At 54.0% G+C, this 17,195-nt stretch overlaps 4 protein-coding genes across 4 annotated transcripts; 1 reads left to right on the forward strand and 3 right to left on the reverse strand.

Annotated features, from left to right (window-relative positions):
• Positions 1–398: 398 nt before the first annotated feature.
• Positions 399–2,895, reverse strand: PG998_014140 (adenosinetriphosphatase; the record flags this gene model as incomplete). The annotated part of the gene is made up of 2 exons (XM_066880956.1): positions 399–619; positions 693–2,895. 2 exons carry the CDS (start codon positions 2,893–2,895, stop codon positions 399–401), a joined length of 2,424 nt encoding a protein of 807 aa, XP_066725095.1.
• Positions 2,896–3,486: 591 nt separating this feature from the next.
• Positions 3,487–5,328, reverse strand: PG998_014141 (uncharacterized protein; the record flags this gene model as incomplete). Its single annotated transcript, XM_066880957.1, has 1 exon — positions 3,487–5,328. One exon carries the CDS (start codon positions 5,326–5,328, stop codon positions 3,487–3,489), a length of 1,842 nt encoding a protein of 613 aa, XP_066725096.1.
• A 458-nt stretch (positions 5,329–5,786) lies between these two features.
• PG998_014142 (uncharacterized protein) lies at positions 5,787–9,359 on the forward strand (the record flags this gene model as incomplete). Its single annotated transcript, XM_066880958.1, has 2 exons — positions 5,787–5,888; positions 5,949–9,359. The coding sequence occupies 2 exons, from the start codon at positions 5,787–5,789 to the stop codon at positions 9,357–9,359; spliced, it is 3,513 nt and encodes a 1,170-aa protein (XP_066725097.1).
• A 651-nt stretch (positions 9,360–10,010) lies between these two features.
• On the reverse strand, positions 10,011–10,974 carry PG998_014143 (ubiquinone biosynthesis protein coq9 protein; the record flags this gene model as incomplete). Its single annotated transcript, XM_066880959.1, has 2 exons — positions 10,011–10,344; positions 10,430–10,974. 2 exons carry the CDS (start codon positions 10,972–10,974, stop codon positions 10,011–10,013), a joined length of 879 nt encoding a protein of 292 aa, XP_066725098.1.
• Between the last annotated feature and the right edge of the window lie 6,221 nt (positions 10,975–17,195).

Genomic DNA, 17,195 nt, shown 5'->3' on the forward strand with positions numbered 1-17,195 from the left:
GGGCATGGAAAAGGCCATGAATCTGTGTTAAACAATCGCTGGATACTGGCCCCGGCGAGGGTCTAGTGTATATATACAACATGTATCATAATGTGCAGCGTGTGTGTAGTCAAGACCAAACCCCAAAGTGAGTATACCAACCCCCCCTGGAATGGTATTACACGCTACATGCTTCTTTCCCCCAAGGCTGTGTTCCCTTGTCCCAGGTATCATATCTATGCCCCTATCTCGTCCCTCCCTGAAGAATACCTAAATACGCCCCCATTCGGAAACCACCCATTTTTTTAATGTAGTCTCTTACTTGAGACTCGTACCAGAAATATGTACGCATTGGTCAAGTGCAATGAATAACCGCGTCGATGCCTTGGTTTCCAAACTCATAGTAGCAGCCAATAGTGCTAGCCGCCACGTTCTCCGAACTGTCTGGCCCAATCTTCGTACTCTTTCAAGCCCTCTCTGCTGACGCTGGGCCGAATCATGCGCAAGCTGGCCTTGAAGTCGCCCAACTCTATCGGTCTGATCTGGTCCATTGTCATGTGAAGCAGAGCTTCTCCAAGGGAACGAAGGGGTCCCATAGCCGCATCCTTGGCGAGAGCTGTGATGTCGGAACCGGAGAAGCCTGCGTACCAGCATTCTAATTAGTACCGTGCGAACAAGCACAAGAAATGAATGATCAGAATCAATGTACTAACCGTCAGTTAATTCCACTAGTTCCAATATGTCGGCTTCTGTGAGACTGTGCTTCTGCTGCCCCAAAAGAGTACGCAGCTGAGTGGCTCTTGTCTCTGGTTCCGGCAAGGGGATATACTGCCGCCTCACGAACCGACGTCGTGCGGCGTCATCAATGGCCCAAGGCAGGTTGGTGGCCGCAAGCACGAGCACCCGGTTCGCGTCCCCACGGCTCTCTCCCTTGCCCCCCGGGCTACTTTCGCGCCCCGCGGCTGCCCGCTGCAGATCACTCCACTGTATCAAGAACTCGGTCTTGATTCTCTGGGTGGCTTCATGCTCTCCCGACCCAGACCTTTGCGAGAGAAGCGAGTCGATCTCGTCGACGAAGATGATGCTGGGTGCCATGGCTTTGGCGAGAGCAAACAAGGCGCGCACGAGCTTCTCGGATTCGCCGAGATACTTACTGGTCAAGCTGCTGGCCGAGATGGAGAAGAAGGTAGACTTGGATTCAGTCGCCACGGCGCGGGCCAACATGGTTTTGCCAGTACCCGGTGGGCCAAACAGCAGCATACCCCGGGCTGGCTCGCGGAGCCCCATGAACAGGTCCGGACGCAAAAAGGGGTAGACGACGGCTTCCCGTAATGCGCTCTTGGCAACCTCCAAGCCGGCCACGTCGCTCCAGTGGACTTCGTCACCTTCCACGACGATCTCGTTGAAGATGGCTTTCGCAGCGGCGCTATCTACACCCGGCGGAAGCCTTTTGAGTGTTGATTTCTTCTTCCTCTCCCATTCCGATTTCGCTTTATCGTCTTTTTCTTCTGCTGACCCATCCTCCTGGGAGTTGGCAGTAAGATCAGCCGGCACAGGCGACACACGCTCTCTACGGTTAGCACCGTCGGCATCCCCTTCTTCGTCGTCTTCGGATGTGGAAGCGTGCTCAGGTCTCTTGTCACGCCGCGGGCGCGGCGTCGTCCGCTTTTTGGTGCTGTTGGGCTCCGAGGGGGAATGCTTGTGGCCTACAGGCTTCCTCCTAACAGGTGGCTCGGTCGAGCTTCTCTCTGAAGCTGAGGCAGCATCAGCCCCGGTACTGGTGGACGCACGAGCGGCATCTTGTGCTGCCACAGAGCCGTTATGCGGCTTGGGTGCGCGTGACGAACGTGAAAATGCCGACTCGGACCTCTCGCCAATCGCCAAGTTGCTTAAGGCACTCGAGGCAGCACCCAAAGCCAGCGAGGATGGGCCCGGGAAAGTATAGTCTTCTGGGTATCTCGTCAGAGGCGGTCCGGGACTTAATGGGTCCAGTGCCCCATCATCAGGAGTTGGCACAAGTCTTCTCGTGTGGCTGTCCCATGCAGAACCCGACGCCTTTCGTATTTGCTCACTAGAGCGCCTTGGCTCGCTAAAGGAGAGAACAGGCGAATGTAGATCCGAAGAGCTTGTTTTCCCCAGTTTCTCTCGCGAAGAGACGCTTGACCATGCCAACGTAGCTGCTTTACTCGCCCCAGGGCGTTCGGCGGTCTTAGGCGTCGTGCGAGGTGACGGCTTTGTTGCCTTCTCCGAAGATCTCCCCGACCGTAACGTCGTCCGCATAGTCCGCTTATCCGGGCTTGGAGATCTTGAACTCTTATTCTTGGGCGTCGTCGAAGACGCATATGGAGGTAATGCAGGCCGCTGTTTCGCTGGCGTTGACGATGACGACGGCGCGCCCTGTTCCACACCACAGCCATCTTTCCGGCCCACCACAGCTCGCTCCGACGAGTTTCTCGCCATACCAAGGGAGGGCCTAGGAGGGAGTGATGGCCTCGATAGCTCGGTGTAGGATATGGCCGGTATAGTCCCGCCTCCTATCCACCCCCTCTCGCTGGGGTCTGCGCCACTGGAAGAAGCAGCACCATTGGTGCCGCTCGAGGAGGATTTATTGCGCTGATGGGCCGCGCCGCCGTCTTCCTCGCGGGAAATGCGCAATGCCTCCAGCAGATCAACGCGTTCTTTGCACTGCGTCTCGAGGGTCTTGAGGCTGTCGAGCAGGGCCCGTTCGGTCTCGGATCTGGGTGTGTAGCTTGGCTTGCTGGGGGAGTTGTGGGTGATCTGGTTGAGAGCCGTTTTCCAGTATTGCATAGCCTCCTTCTCGTTCCCTTGGCTCTCGTAGTAGACGGCGGTCGAGCATGTCAGGTAACTCTCATCGTATGTTTTCTGGAGGTTGGAAACGGCCTTGTTAGCCCACATGCTTGCATCTGCGTCGGTTTGTAGCAGCCCGCGGGTGGTGGTGGTGGTGTGGTCGCCGTCTTCGCAGCTTCTTCGTTCATTCAGGTTGTGTGCGCGCGTGTGTGTGTGTGTGTGGAAGTGGTGATGCCCAATAACGGATCGTGCGATCGGAGGGGGACGTGGGCGTGGGCGTCTTTGGGTTTGGTGGCTCGGTATACGGTTCCGAGGGAGAGCTGGGGATGGTCCGGAAAGCATGAACTATGGGTCGAGTACACATGGGCGTACATGCGGCCAGAGTGAGTGAGTGCGGTCTTGCAAGAGGTCATTAGCAGTAATGCTTAGCATGCTTCCAGCTGCTTGTGACGTCGTTACAAAGTAGCTTGGTGCTTGGCTTGGTGGGCGGTGGGGTTATCCAAGCCATTGTAACATTGTAACAACGCGTTTTAGTGGCTGGCGGGGGGCTGGCAATTTGTCGGGTTGGTGGCCATTCCAACGCCACAGGTGACAGACACGTCCGGGCTGCTCATCTATATATATATCCTAGTCCTAGATGGCACAATACCCATCATGGGATTTATACATCTGCCTCTCTAACTGAACCACAGCCGTGTTTCATTCTGCATCATCCTCGTCTCTCGGCAGCTGCATGCCGAACATTCCCATCATGTTGCCAACCGGGCCTGCCGCGCCTCCCTGACTCTTGAAGCTCTCGAGCAGATTCTTGGCGAGGTTGTAATCTATATCGACTTCCTCCTCAGAACCGCTTTCCTCGCCGTTTTCCTCGCTGCTTTCCTCCATGTCACCGTCGTGTGGTACCTCCTTGCCTTTGTCGCCGGCCGCGCTCTTTTGCTTCAGCGCCTTCAGCTTCCTTGGCGTCGGATCTAGCTGCAAAGCCCCGTGAGAGTTCAACTCAGCTTCCATCTGTGTCGCTAGTCGTCTGATGTCCTCGTCTTCTTGTTCGTCTATTCCCTCAATCTGGCCCGTCCTTTCCACATCCCGTGGGGGTTTCTTTGATTGTGTTGGCACTTCAGCAGGCATGCCCATCATTTCCCGCATCATCTTGGCGAATTGCTCTTCATCAAAGCTCACATCCTTGTCTTCGTCCTCACTGTCGTCCTCGTAATCCGATAGATCATCATCTTCGTCCATGTCGTCCAACTCCGCCCCTTCAAGCCCAGCAGTCTCGTCGTTGAGGAAGGACTCAAAACGCTTTACCATTTTTTGCAGATCTGCCTGTGCCGAGGCATCTCCAAAGCCGCCTGCCTTCTCCCCCTTTTGATCGCCACCCTTCCCGTCAAGTGCTTTCTCGAACTCTTCATAGTTGATATCCATCCAGGACTCGTCATCATTCCGCTTCACTCCGGACCAAGACTCAATGGCGCTATCGCTTGGGAGTGCCTGGTCACCATCCTCTTCCAGGTCTTCTAAAAGGATCGCCACCTCTCGAGCAATCCGGTTATTCTTAGTCGCGGCATTAGAGGCGAGCATCTCGAAACCACAGGTCAATTTCATGCCTACTTCCAGTCTGGCAAGGTCATCGTGGCTGACTCCGGCTGATCCTGTTTCACTCTCGGCCCTTTCCAGAATGCCACTCCACGCTGGAGGCGATGTGAACTTCTGTGACTTCAACTGTGCAAACAGCACCTTGGTGTACTTGACGCTTACAGTCACAAGGTCCTGTGGACGGAAGCTGGTTTTTCCAGATATAGATAGGAGTGATTTCATGGAGATGGGGTCTCGGAGGTAAAATGCTTCAACGGCGGGCGCAATTGCCGCCGGTTTCTCATGAAGGATGTAGGCGAGTTTCCTCGGAAGAGTCGTCAAAGAATGGTGCATAGCAGCTTGTATCTGGCCAGGGTACTTCTCTAGTCTGTAGAAAGCCTCGGTTTCCACGAGAGATGACTGTACCAGAGAGCTGGTGTCCCCTCTAATGTGGTCAATTGCTTGATCCAATGTCAGAGGCCCCTTTCCGGTCTTGTCATGTAATGGGATGAGATGGAGTCTCCCCTGGTTTATCCATACGCGATTGGTATCGATCTCTGGGCTCAACCAGGTTGGCAAGACGTTGGCAGCTTCCACTAGGAGAAACTCGCCATCGCTATCGGAGACCCGGACCCAGAGATTGCTGGAAGTTTTGCTGAGCTCGCGAAGGAGATATACGATGAGCCACTCATCCTCTATCGAATCACCGTAGTACGAGGCACCATGCAGATAGAGAAGTCCACCGTCGTTCTTGACTTCCAAACTGAGGGAGTCTCGTTGCCAGATATAATCTTTCGTAAGTGTACCCGCTAGCTGCAAAGCCTTTTTGCGAACATGCTCCAAAGCGGGCAATCTTCTGCGCGCTTCGAGCTGGTCGTCGATGATGAAGAGGATGTACTCGACACAGTTGTCCGGGAGTTGCCGCGGAAAGCCATCCTGAGGAAAGCCGTCTGTGTCTGTGGTTTGCTCCATGCCGTCGGTGGAATGTGAAACATACTACAGGAGCAGAGATATATTGCTAAGACATGGGATATGTAGTCTAGGCTAGTGGGGGGTTGATCGTGTGGCGGGGTGTCCAAAGTTGTTAGGGGTCGTCTGGGGGCCCAGGCAGCCAGCCAGGCCTACTCCTACTCCACTCTGCTCTGCTCCAGCGCGTAAAGTGTGCCAAAGCGCGTCTGGTGTTGCATCAACTCCATCTCCATCCCATCATTAATCCCAATTGGACTTGGACTTGGACAAAGCAATCACAACGCACCCAGAATGCATGTTGCCCATTGAGGCACGCATCGAAGGCCAATTGACTTCTTCGTGCAACACACTTTCTCCCAAAGGCGAAGCACTACAGTTCCTACGTCTTCCGGCAGCCGAAGCCACATCCCTCCAGCAACAGCAGCGCGCTTGGCCTGCACGCAATACACTACAGCAGCAAGATGCCGTCGGCCACCCGTGTCAAGCGCTCGCGCTCCACCTACGACGGCGAAGACGTAGATGATGATGCTGCCCACGCCAGCTCCAGTAGAGCGAGCGCATCTGTCAGTCATTTGCGTTCGGGCTACAGCGAAGACTTTAGCTGACTTGAACATGCTCTACAGAGAAAGAAAGCCCGCGTTTCCGATGCGGGAACAAGCAGATCCTCGAGGCAGCCGCATCATGGCAGATCGCAGTCTGCCTCTGACGATGATGGCGAGGTCGAAGACGTGGAGGAAGATATCGAGAACGACGACGATGGAGCCATGCGAGATACGGAGGCACCTCCCACGCCCCCGCCAGCCACGCAGTACGAAACCATGCGTGATGCCGGCTTTGAACATCTGCGGCACCTAGATGAAGATGATATGAGAGCCACACAACGTCTCAAGAATCGTAATCAGCCTGAACAGATGGGCAACAATGTGGCTGCCTTGAATGCCGTCATCGAGAGTATTACTTGCTTCAACTTCATGTGCCATACACGCCTACATTGCGATCTTGGCCCTCTCCTCAACTTTATCGTTGGCGAGAATGGGAGCGGGAAAAGCGCCATCCTCACGGCAATCACACTCTGTTTGGGCGGGAAGGCTAGTTCGACAAATCGCGGCGCCAGTCTCCGTAGCTTCATCAAGGAGGGGCAAGACCACGCGAGTCTTGTCGTTAAGATCAAGAACCAGGGCACTGATGCTTACAAGCCCGACCTGTTTGGGGAGTCTATCGTCGTCGAGCGCAATTTCAACAGGGCCGGGTCGAGTGGTTTCAAGCTCAAATCGGCAACTGGCCGTGTAATCACCACGAAAAAGGCTGACGTCGACGATGTGGTCGAGTACTATTGTCTTCAGGTAGACAACCCTCTAAATGTCCTTTCCCAAGATAACGCACGACAATTCCTCAACTCGGCCAGCCCCTCGACCAAATACAAGTACTTTCTCCAGGGCACACAGCTGGAGCAACTTGACAACGACCTCCAACTTTTCGCCGAGCTGATGGAAGCGAACGAAAACAAACTTGTTGAATATGAAGAGACCGTGGCGTACCTTAAGGACAAGTTTGAGAAAGCGCGTGCCGTGAAAGAGGTGTGCGATCAGAACGAAGAGTTAAATCGCAAGTCCAGACTTTATGTCCAGCAGTTGACATGGGCCCAAGTTGCGGAGCAGGAGGTGATCTTAAAAGAAAAGGATATCGCAATCACAGCTGCCGATCAGGAAATCGTGCGCCTGCAACAAGAAGCGGACGAGAAGGCTGAGGCGCTCACTAGGCACGATGCGAAGATACAACAAGCTGAGCAGGCACTCGAGGACGTAACTCAAGAGGAGGGATCGTTCGACGAGAAGCGTACAGAGGCCCAGGCTAAATACCGGACGGCCAAGGACGAGGTAGAGACGCTACATGCCCAGGAGAGAGCGGTCCAAGAGCAGCGGAAGCAAGCTACGCAGGCGGTTGACAATATGAAGGCAAAGATCCAGGAAGAAGAACGCCAACTGGAAGAGGTCAACGGCGGTGCTGCTGCCGAGGCGGAAAGGGCAGTAGATGAGGCAAACAAAGCGCAAAGGAATGCCGATGATGAGCTCAAGACCCACAAAGAGGCAGAGTCCAAACTGCGGGACGACATGGTGGAAGCCGAACACCAAGTGGAACAGGCATCGAAGCTTGTTGACCAGAAGCGGAAAGAAGTCAATGCCGCCGAAGGGCGATTACGCCATCTATCCCAGAGTCGGATTGATCCGCTGGCCGGCTACGAACCACAAATGGCACAGCTTCTAAGGAGCATCAATAACGATGGCGGGTTCCAGGACCAACCTATTGGACCTATTGGCTTACACATCAAGTTGAAGAAGCCAGACTGGACACTGATTTTGGAGAAGGTTTTGAACGACCCGCTGAATGGCTTCATTGTGACGAATCCACAAGACCAAAAACGTCTAACCAGTCATTTGAAACGCTTCCGGATGGACAGAACTCCCATTTATATCAGCAAACCGGGCTTTTCTTTGAATGCACTGAGAGAGCCCGATGCCGGATTTGAGACCATCTTGCGTGTCGTGGACATTGACGAACCCCGGGTGCGCGATCAACTAGTACTGGTGGCACGAATCGAACAGATCGTCTTGATGCCTCGTGCCGCCGATGTCTGGGCCACATTGGGAGACAAAGGCGCACCGCCAAGTGTCACAAGTATCTTAGCACTCCATGACACGGACAGGAATGCGTTCATGCGGTTTCAACCTAAGGGGAACAACAACCTTCAGTCCACGGCAGAAGGAGTGCACGATGGCAATTCCCGTATGAAATCAGACTCCGAAACTCAGATCAACGTGCAGAGACGACAGCTCGAGCAGTTGCAAATGGATTTGGGAGAGCTCGAACAGTCCAAGCGACTCTCGCAACAGCAAGCCCAGAAGTGCGCCTTGGCAATGACAGCACATAGAAGGCGAGAAACAGAACTGGATAGGCAGTTGCGGCAGGCCGGTGTTGCCCTGACAGACGCTCAAAGCGCGCTCGATGCTTTCGACGGTGTCGACACGAGGCTACAAGCCCTCCGTGAACACCTTGAAGAGGCAAAGAGAAGCCACCACTTTTACGAACGGCAGTATGCCGAGATTACTGTTCTTAAAGAAGAAAAGAACAAAATCGTCAGTACACTAAGGGGAGAACTCAGAATCGCGAAAGAGGAACTGTCGGACTACACCAACCGCAAAGCCAAGGCGGCCGATAAACTCCAACGTTATAAAGACTCGCGGCATATAGTGCTCACCGAGAAAAATAACGCCATTGAAGGTATCGACATGGCCAAATACGAGAAACAAGACGCAGAGCGACAACGAGATGCGCAGAAGGAGACTGTTGAAGATTTCATCAAAGAAGCTTACGAGTTGACTCCAAGCCGCGTCATCGTTCCCGAAGGTGAGACGTACGACTCACTTGAGAAGAAATTCACTGCCGTCAAATTACAGTTGAAGAGGTTGAACGACAGTCTCGGTGGTACGACCGAAGAAATCAACAATAGATTAGTCCAGGCAGGTGAGGAGTATCACGCTGCATCACGCAACCAGGAGAATCTAGCATCACTCATGGTCGAGCTGAAGAAAGCGTTGGGCAAACGCCTGGACAAATGGCGAGCCTTCCAACGCCTTATCTCGGCCCAATCCCGCGCCAACTTCCAATATCTGCTGAGCGAGCGAGGCTTCCGCGGCAAGTTACTTCTCGACCACGCCAACAAGAAGCTCGAGATCAGGGTCGAGCCGGACGAGACCAGGAAGAACGTGTCAGGCCGTAACACCAAAACCCTCTCTGGTGGAGAAAAGTCGTTCTCGTCGATCTGCCTGTTGCTCGCCATATGGGATGCCATGGGTTCGCCACTGCGTTGTTTGGATGAATTTGATGTATTCATGGACAATGTCAACCGTGCCATCTCGACCAATATGCTAGTGGAAGCGGCCAGACGTTCAGTCGGCAAACAGTTCATCTTAATCACGCCTAACGCCATTGAAGGGCGTGCCAAGGTCGACAAGGACGTGAAGATTATCAGGTAAGTGCCCATCCCTACACCCTCGGTCAAGAAATTCTTTGGTTTACTGATGTCCATGATAGGCTCTCGGACCCACGCCAGAGAACCTTGGTCGACCACTAACCAAAACCTTGGTTGTTCGATACATTTGTTTTCCGTTGTAATGAAGCCAGCTACGATATGTGGCCATGCTAGATTTGGCGTGTGATACCACCATGAGATGAGGCATGCGGAGTTGTGGCGTTTCACAGCAAAGGGTTTTCGGCAGTAGGGCATGATAGCTAGCATTTGGTTCATAGGCTGTTCACGGGTGGCATGTCGGTCTCCATGGCTCTGGTCTCTGTCTCGGCTTGCGTTATAGGACCGAGGTGAATGAAAGACTGCACGCCCTCACTGTTACGCGCCAACGGCTTAGATAGGAATGTGATATTACATTTTCTACTATACTCTCCGTTCCCATCCGATGACTTGATCTTGTGACGTGGTATGCCGGTTACCAGTATAATTACGATTGCATGCCTGGAACGAAACGCCCAAGAATGCTCGCTTCCTCTCAGTCCTTCCACATGATGCTTGCTTGAACACCTAATGTTACACTTCCTGAGACTGTACGAGATCGCCGTCGTTGTCCGTCTCTTTATGTATTTTCGCACATGCATAAACAAACCCGATCAATTCAGATTCTGGCGCCCTTGCTCCTCAACACGTTGAGGCCAGCCGAGGCCGTGAAACCGACCCACTGGCCGATGCTTCCCACCACGCCAGCGAGGGAACTCGTCTCGTCGAGGCGGCGGCGTAGGAACGCGCGGGTGTCTCCAAAGCCGGCCGAGCAGTCGTTGGTCATAAAGAGCTCGGAAGAGGCATATATAGTGGAAAGCGAGGCGCGCTTCGTGTACCAGGATGGGTCAACGGCGAGATCCCCCCGCGAGATGGTAGATCTCGTCAGAGAGGAGGGCGAGCTCGTGCAGGGAGGCAGGGACGCGACTTGGTTGCGCCATGACGGCAAGGGCCTAGACAGAAAAAGGCTAGTCAGAGAAACAATTCGGTTCCAACATTGTGCGCATCAATATGCCGGGTTGGAGTAACATCGAACACCGGAATGGAATCGATCCTCGGTCAGCACATACCTCCTGCCATCTGTGTATAATATCCCGGTTCGCCAGCAAGCGCTCCCAGGTCAAGCGCTCGACTCTCTCGGGCACGGTCAACAACTGACCCCGTGTGCCGGCCGCGGCGTCGGGGGTGGCTCCATCGGCGCCACCCACGGGCGCATTGAAGATCTCGGCGCTCCGCGGGGCGAGGGCCTCGCGCTTGGAGACAAGGTGGTACTTGATCAGGCTGAAGGGGCCTTCGGGCACGACATTGGTGCTGATGTCGAGGTAGCCGGCGTCGCGGGCGCCGAGGGAGAGCGTCTTGTGGGTGAAGCCGTGGTCGGGCACATGGCGGTAGGCGGCCGACAGGATCTGACGTTCGGCGGTATTGAAGGCGCCCGGCGGGGGCGGGTGGTCGTGGGAGTGGTAGCTGCGACGATTGCTCCGGCTACGAAGGCAGGCGGCCGTTGATCTCGTTGTGGATTTCGTCGTCGTCGCCGCAGCTGCCGACGCCAACCTGGTGGCGAAAGCTCTGGTGGTGGGGGCCATAGCTCGTGTTGTGGTTGTATATCCGATTTGCTAGATGTCCCTTCCAGCAGTCGATCAGACCTCTTTCCTTTGCTTGGCCTTGGCCTTTGGAACCCCAATCTATATGTAATGAATGCAGTGGTTGATCGGCGGATGGTGCAACCCAAAGCCGTGGACCTCATCGGGAGAAATTATTGCTTAGTCCCGGCCGGCGAGTTGCAGGCCCAGGCCCAGGCCCCCACCCCCTGCCATATGTGGGATTACTCATGCGTGGATGTCTAGATGTGAATGCTTTTCATGATGCTTCATTTTTCTGGGTCGAACCCTCCTCTTTTCCCAATTAGCCCCCAGTAACCCTGTTGCAGGTAGTTCCCGCGAGGGGAGACGAGTTCTGGACGAGGAGTTGGTTCTCAGGGCATCTATGTATTATGTCCCGCTGCCGTCCTGCATGTATAGTTGTGCAATGTCTAGGTTGGCGCGTGCACGCAAGCAAAGCGGCTGCCCCTCGGCCAGAATCAGCCCCTGCTCGAGGTTCAGCGCCGGGACGAAAAACCAGGGTCCTGTAGATCATGTATGTATGTATGTATGCATCGATGGTCGAGCGTGAGGGGGGAAAGGCTGCTCTCAGCTCTCCTGTTCTCTCGGCCCCCGCCACTGTCAACAGGCATGTCCAACCCCGAATTTCTAAATCGTGATCAGACTATGTCCGGCGAAGCAAAGATTCAGATATATGCAAAAGCAATACTACCTACCTGCTACCGTTGGGAGCCGAGGTTTTCCATGCCACGCCCAGATGTTCATCAGGTGATGGAGCACCTGGATATAACGTCGCTCATCGTGATGGCAACGTCCAAGAGGGCAGCCGCTGGCATCATATCACCTCGCGTTGGCGTTGCCGTCCGCGGGTGGAGCAGGGCTAGTGTGGGAGCGGGCACTGCAGTCGAGAGTTTGGGGTTTAACTACCCATCGTAAGCGGTACCGAGTGCATGATGGCTGCCTCAGGTGGATTCGAGATTCCTTCACCGGTTCTCCATCCAGCCAAGTCCGCCCGTCGATTGCGGCATTGTGGGGCTGGCACCCAAGAATCCTGGCTTGTCTGTCTACTGATATGTTCCTGTTCATAGCGACGACACGCCAACGATACCATCCTGGGCACTGCAGTCTTGAAATAGGACTGCTAAAGTGTGTGTGTGTGTGTGTGTGTGTCTTGAAGAAAGCGACGCGCCTATCCCACCCTTCTAGCTTTCCCTGCCTGTTCGTCGGTATCCCCCCGCCTCCCCAGATGCCCGGGACGACAACTGCACTTGATAATGGATAGCTATTCCGAAGGACGAGACTATACTTGTAAGACTGAGGTTGCATGGGATTTCCACTTGCCACTCTCTTGAGAATCGGCCACGGACTTAGCTTGCACCTGCGCCGACTGAAAGGCCAACCAACGACTCGTACATACGCCAGTCTTTGTGGCTCAAAAGAAAAAGTCTGGCACGTTTTACCGAACAGGAAATAGATGCCGTGTCGTCCACACTCGCGCACGCAGGAGTTGATCTGGTGCCTTGCACACAAGATCAGACCCAGGGGTCTCTTCTGTCGCCGAATAGGATGACTTGTCGCCGATACTGCCTGCCCGGTGGCCCTAATATTCCCACTTCTAGCATTGAAAACCCATTGCGGCGATGTGCCTCATTGGCGACGATCCGATGCAAGTGCGGGATATTGACCAGGGTGCTGATCCGGCTCTGGAACCAAATGGCTCTAGTACATGCAGTATGTACATACGGCAGGCTGCACACGTTTTACTGTCTGGTGCGATGGGATGACACAGATCAGGGCCAGTAACTTCCGCCCTTTCATTTTGACCGTTCGGTCATCGAGGGACGTTTCGGCTTCGTTCCATTGGGAGAGTTTCTTGCAAAGGGCGTTGAACACGGACGGCAGAGACTTTTCGTTGTCCGGGAAGAACTTCTCATCGTCAGGTTTGACTCATATGCACCAACGCTGCAGGGCTCCCATTCGAGTACAATACAAGCAACGTCTTAAGGGAAAATGACAGGTGACAGAAGACCTCATGTTTTCGCACCATGCCACCTCTGGAGACCAGAACGGGAAACTATCGCAGGTACTGCTTCTGACACAAAGGGTAGTATCACCGTACCTTTTGTGAATTAGCTCGATGGTTGCCCATGATGGGAATCTCCATTACCAATCCATGATGTCCTCAAGTCCATGCTCTTGGTCAAATGGGCTCGTCAGACTTGAGACGCCCTTGTAGAACGAAATCCGTTGAAATCTCAAGGGGAGGGGGGTTCACAGACGAAGAACCTGAGTATGTACGTGAAAACACAGCTCAGCTTTGGATCGCATATGGTCATATGTCAGTGACCGAATGCCACCGGGAGACCCGCAGACAGTGGCTACAAGCCCTACCAGTCAGATAGTGACATTGCAGAGCTCCGAGCCAACTGTCGTTTCACCACCCCGTTTCCTTCACCAATCATCCAGTGTACCGCAATTGCTGTTGTTCCCTCCCATGCTCGCCTAGGGAATAGCGACGCATACAACGTTGAAGAAGGCGCCTGCATTGTATTTGCTTCCTGGCAACTAGAAAATGACGAAGATACCTCGCTTATATAAGTAAGCTCCAGCCGTAACGCCTGCAGCGATGGCTTGGCTAGAGGAAATATGTGCTGAGCACCAGATGTTTTGACACCAACTCACGTTGATATCCTCTTGGCTGCCATTATATACCGTATATCTACGAGGCCAACAGGCGAGTTCCTGGACTGACTGCCAGTAGTAGTCAGTTGCAAAGTGATGCTAGCCTTGGGGATCGTCTCTTGCAGACTGAAGTCTTGCATCACAATGTGGTACCTCAAATATGTTATGATGGCACAGTGCATAGTGACTGCTTAGTGTAGCCCGTACATGTGGCTTCCGTCAATATATATTAGAGAGACTTGACTACTTGACGATAAGCAATAGGCATAAGGGGCAGCCCTGGATATATTCTCCCCGTCGAACCGTTGAAGCCAAAAACTGCTAATTCGCCCCTCGTTATCTATCAATGCCTTCAGCGAAGCTAAACTGCCCGGAGCAACAGGTTTAGCCGGATGGTGTCCCGATGGCAAGGCCGAAGGCGCTTTGTACGACGCAACATGTTAGTTATCCCTTCCTCTCCCGGTGCGTTGTAGCAACCCGACGGCATGGCGCCAATACGTTGAGCTCCACTAAAGGACATCCTTTATACCGGGCTTAGCAGCATTCCCCTCCCCTGAATATTAAGAGGACTAGGCATCAGGAATGTGCAATCTGCGAGTGCTAGGATAGAGGATAGGGGCTTGTGCAAACATTGCAGGCATTGGAAAGCGCCCCGGCATCTACACCCGACCAAGTCCCCTCTGACCTGCGAATGTTCTCTGAGAAAATTCGATCGTGAGAGCAGGCTTAGGCACTATCAATGTCGCCGGGCTTTATGGCCTAGATCGAGGCATTCATTATCCAGGATGAGATTAAGAAGTCGTCCTGAGAGGAGCACGACGTGGTAAACTAGAAGACCCGCCTCCACTAGCCCCTCCCGATATGCACGCAAGCCCCATGCTGAACGGGGAGAGCACGGAAACGACCAGGGCGGATCCCAAGCCTTCCCAGAATAGAGCAGTATGTAGCAGTGTTGAGTGTATTTGTGTGAAGAGCTGTTGACTTCGTCTTCGACCCCTCCCTATTGCGCCCGCGCCGGGTACGAGAACCCCATGATCTGATTACCTGCGAATGCAACCCGAAGAACGGATCAGCCTTTGCGGGCAATCCCAGGAGAGGCTCGTTATTGATACATAGCTATAGGATGGGCTCCATCAAGCTTGACCAACGTATACCTAGTTAAGATAAGTGATGGATTTGTCTATGGAAACAAGGCCCTGGCCTTGACGAGGATTGTTTTATCATGCCTGCTGCAAGCCCTTCCTAACATATATACCAGACCTGCCTGTATCGTCAGCATGCACGCCCCCTGGTTTGCTCTAGCTCTAGCACTCACACAGCGCATGCTGGAGTTGTACTCCTGCAGACCTCGCACTCACCTGCCTGCCGGGGCATATCAACGAGCGTGAATCCGTTACAACCGCCATGTTTGGATGTGTGCAAAACAACTGCCAGAATATGAGCCAAGCCATACTTCCTGTACTGCTGACCTCACCGCATTGCCCACTTCGTACTGTAGTGATGACATGACATATATTGGGGGACCGACACTTGACGATTCACCTGAACATTCAGCCACCCTCCTTCCACGAGAAAGATAGCGGGACAAGACCTTAAAGCAGTGCGGGTATTCCAGCGGAGGGACCGACCTTAAACAACCCCTGCCGCCTGGCCTGTCCTTCGTGGTGCCCGCCAATCCCAAGCAAACCAATGCATCTGCGTGCATTTGATGGCGTTTTCCCAGCTTGCCAGTCGAACACATGGACCGGCTCGTATTTTATGTCCGCACCTCCAAGCACCAATGCATGTACTGTACAAACCCCCTCCACTCACCACTCTCCCGACTGATTGGCTGGAATTCAATGGGCTTTAGCGTCTAGCCAGTGCAACCTGCAACCAAGCAGAAGATCCAACGCGCGGACGACTCCTCTTTTTTTTCTCTTTCGTGTGCGCCTAAAGGCCCATCCCCCGGTAATTCAGGCAATCAGTCACTCGCAGCTTCGGCCCACCCAATCCCATTCGAGAACTTGGACAAAGCAGCACAAAGCAGCAGAAAAGAGAGAGAAGGCAGGAGAAGTGAACACACACACACACTCACACACACACACTCACACACACACACTCACACACACACACTCATCCCTGCAGCCAGACCAGCCAGATTGAGGAGCGCGTTTTCGTACCCAGAAATCGCGATCGCTCTTTAGACTCGCCCCAGACTCCAACCATACACATCCAGTCTACTCAGCTGCAGCCTCTTTTCCCACACCAGGCCACGCCAGACCCGAGTTAATCAACATCCCGAGTCTCAAAGGCCTTCGCCCAACATCAACCAGGTATGTCTACCGACGTTGGAGCTGCTGCAATGCACGCGCCTTGTGTTTCCTCGGTCGCTTCACCCCATTTGATCCCACGGCTTCTGCCTTTGTCCATCACCACACCACGTTCTCCTCTGTCACCCTGCCCTGGGCTGGGCCTGTGTGCCCGCGTCTGTTGTTCATTCTCCTGCAGCAGGCTGTGAGACCAGCAGCAGGCTATGTGATGTGTGCGTGCCAGCCGGCATCACGTCAGCCTGTCGGGGAGCACACAATGCTTGCTACAGTACATCTGGTGTATGGGGCTTCCCAGAACAGGGACGTCTGCGGCAACAGCACCAGCACCAGCACAAGCAGCACACCAGCACCAGCACCAGCACCAGCACCACCAGCCTTATCCGGCACTTAGCCGCATGTCTCTGATCCCAACCTTTGGCGCTGGCTTGGGTTCCGATGTCTGGTCACTTCTGCCATGGTCGAGATACAATAGCCTTGCCACAACAGGCCAGTGTACTGGCTCTGGATGCGCTGCCGCTCACTCCCCCCATCCCATGTACCTTCCTTCCCCTCCCCTCCCTCATCTGCTGTACTTGGCTGTCTATCTTCCGTCCCCCCAACTTCATAGTACCTATCCTGAACTGCGGCAAGTCTCAAGCTCACCCCTCCACTAGCAGAATCCGACCTCTTAGCCGAAGGGGTGATATTTCCAGTCACTCCGAGATATCCCAGAGGCGCCGAATCCAGAAATATCGACCTGGACAGTATATCATCATGGGTAAGTAGATCCACCTCGTCTAAAGCAAGCTGCGAACACCTTGCCATTCATCTCTGGATTCCTCCCTCGCCCATGCCGCCTACGCTGCGCTTGATATAGTACTTGATACTATCACTCTTTCCTCCCCTTGCCCATCCATCCATCCTCCATCCACGAACACACCACACACCCATCCATCCACCTCGTGCGCGGCTCGCGTTCACTCATGTACATACGCCCGCCGTCCACTGCATCCAAGTCTTGCCCTACAGGCCACATCCACCAATCCTTCTTCTTATCCGCATGTTCAGGAGCATAAAACAAATGCCTCTGACGTGTTACCACCTTTGCCTACCATTGCCTAAGTACAGTGTCCTGCATCTCCTGTCATAACCTATGAGATTACCCGAATCCACCTTCCCTCTGCTCCTCCCTTCGCACGGCTTACCATTCCCTTCCATCGAATCAGCCCTCTT

This window comes from Apiospora kogelbergensis (genome assembly GCF_038363985.1).
Source record: "Apiospora kogelbergensis strain CBS 113332 chromosome Unknown utg000009l_segment0_segment0, whole genome shotgun sequence".
Classification (NCBI taxonomy): Eukaryota; Fungi; Ascomycota; class Sordariomycetes; order Amphisphaeriales; family Apiosporaceae; genus Apiospora; species Apiospora kogelbergensis.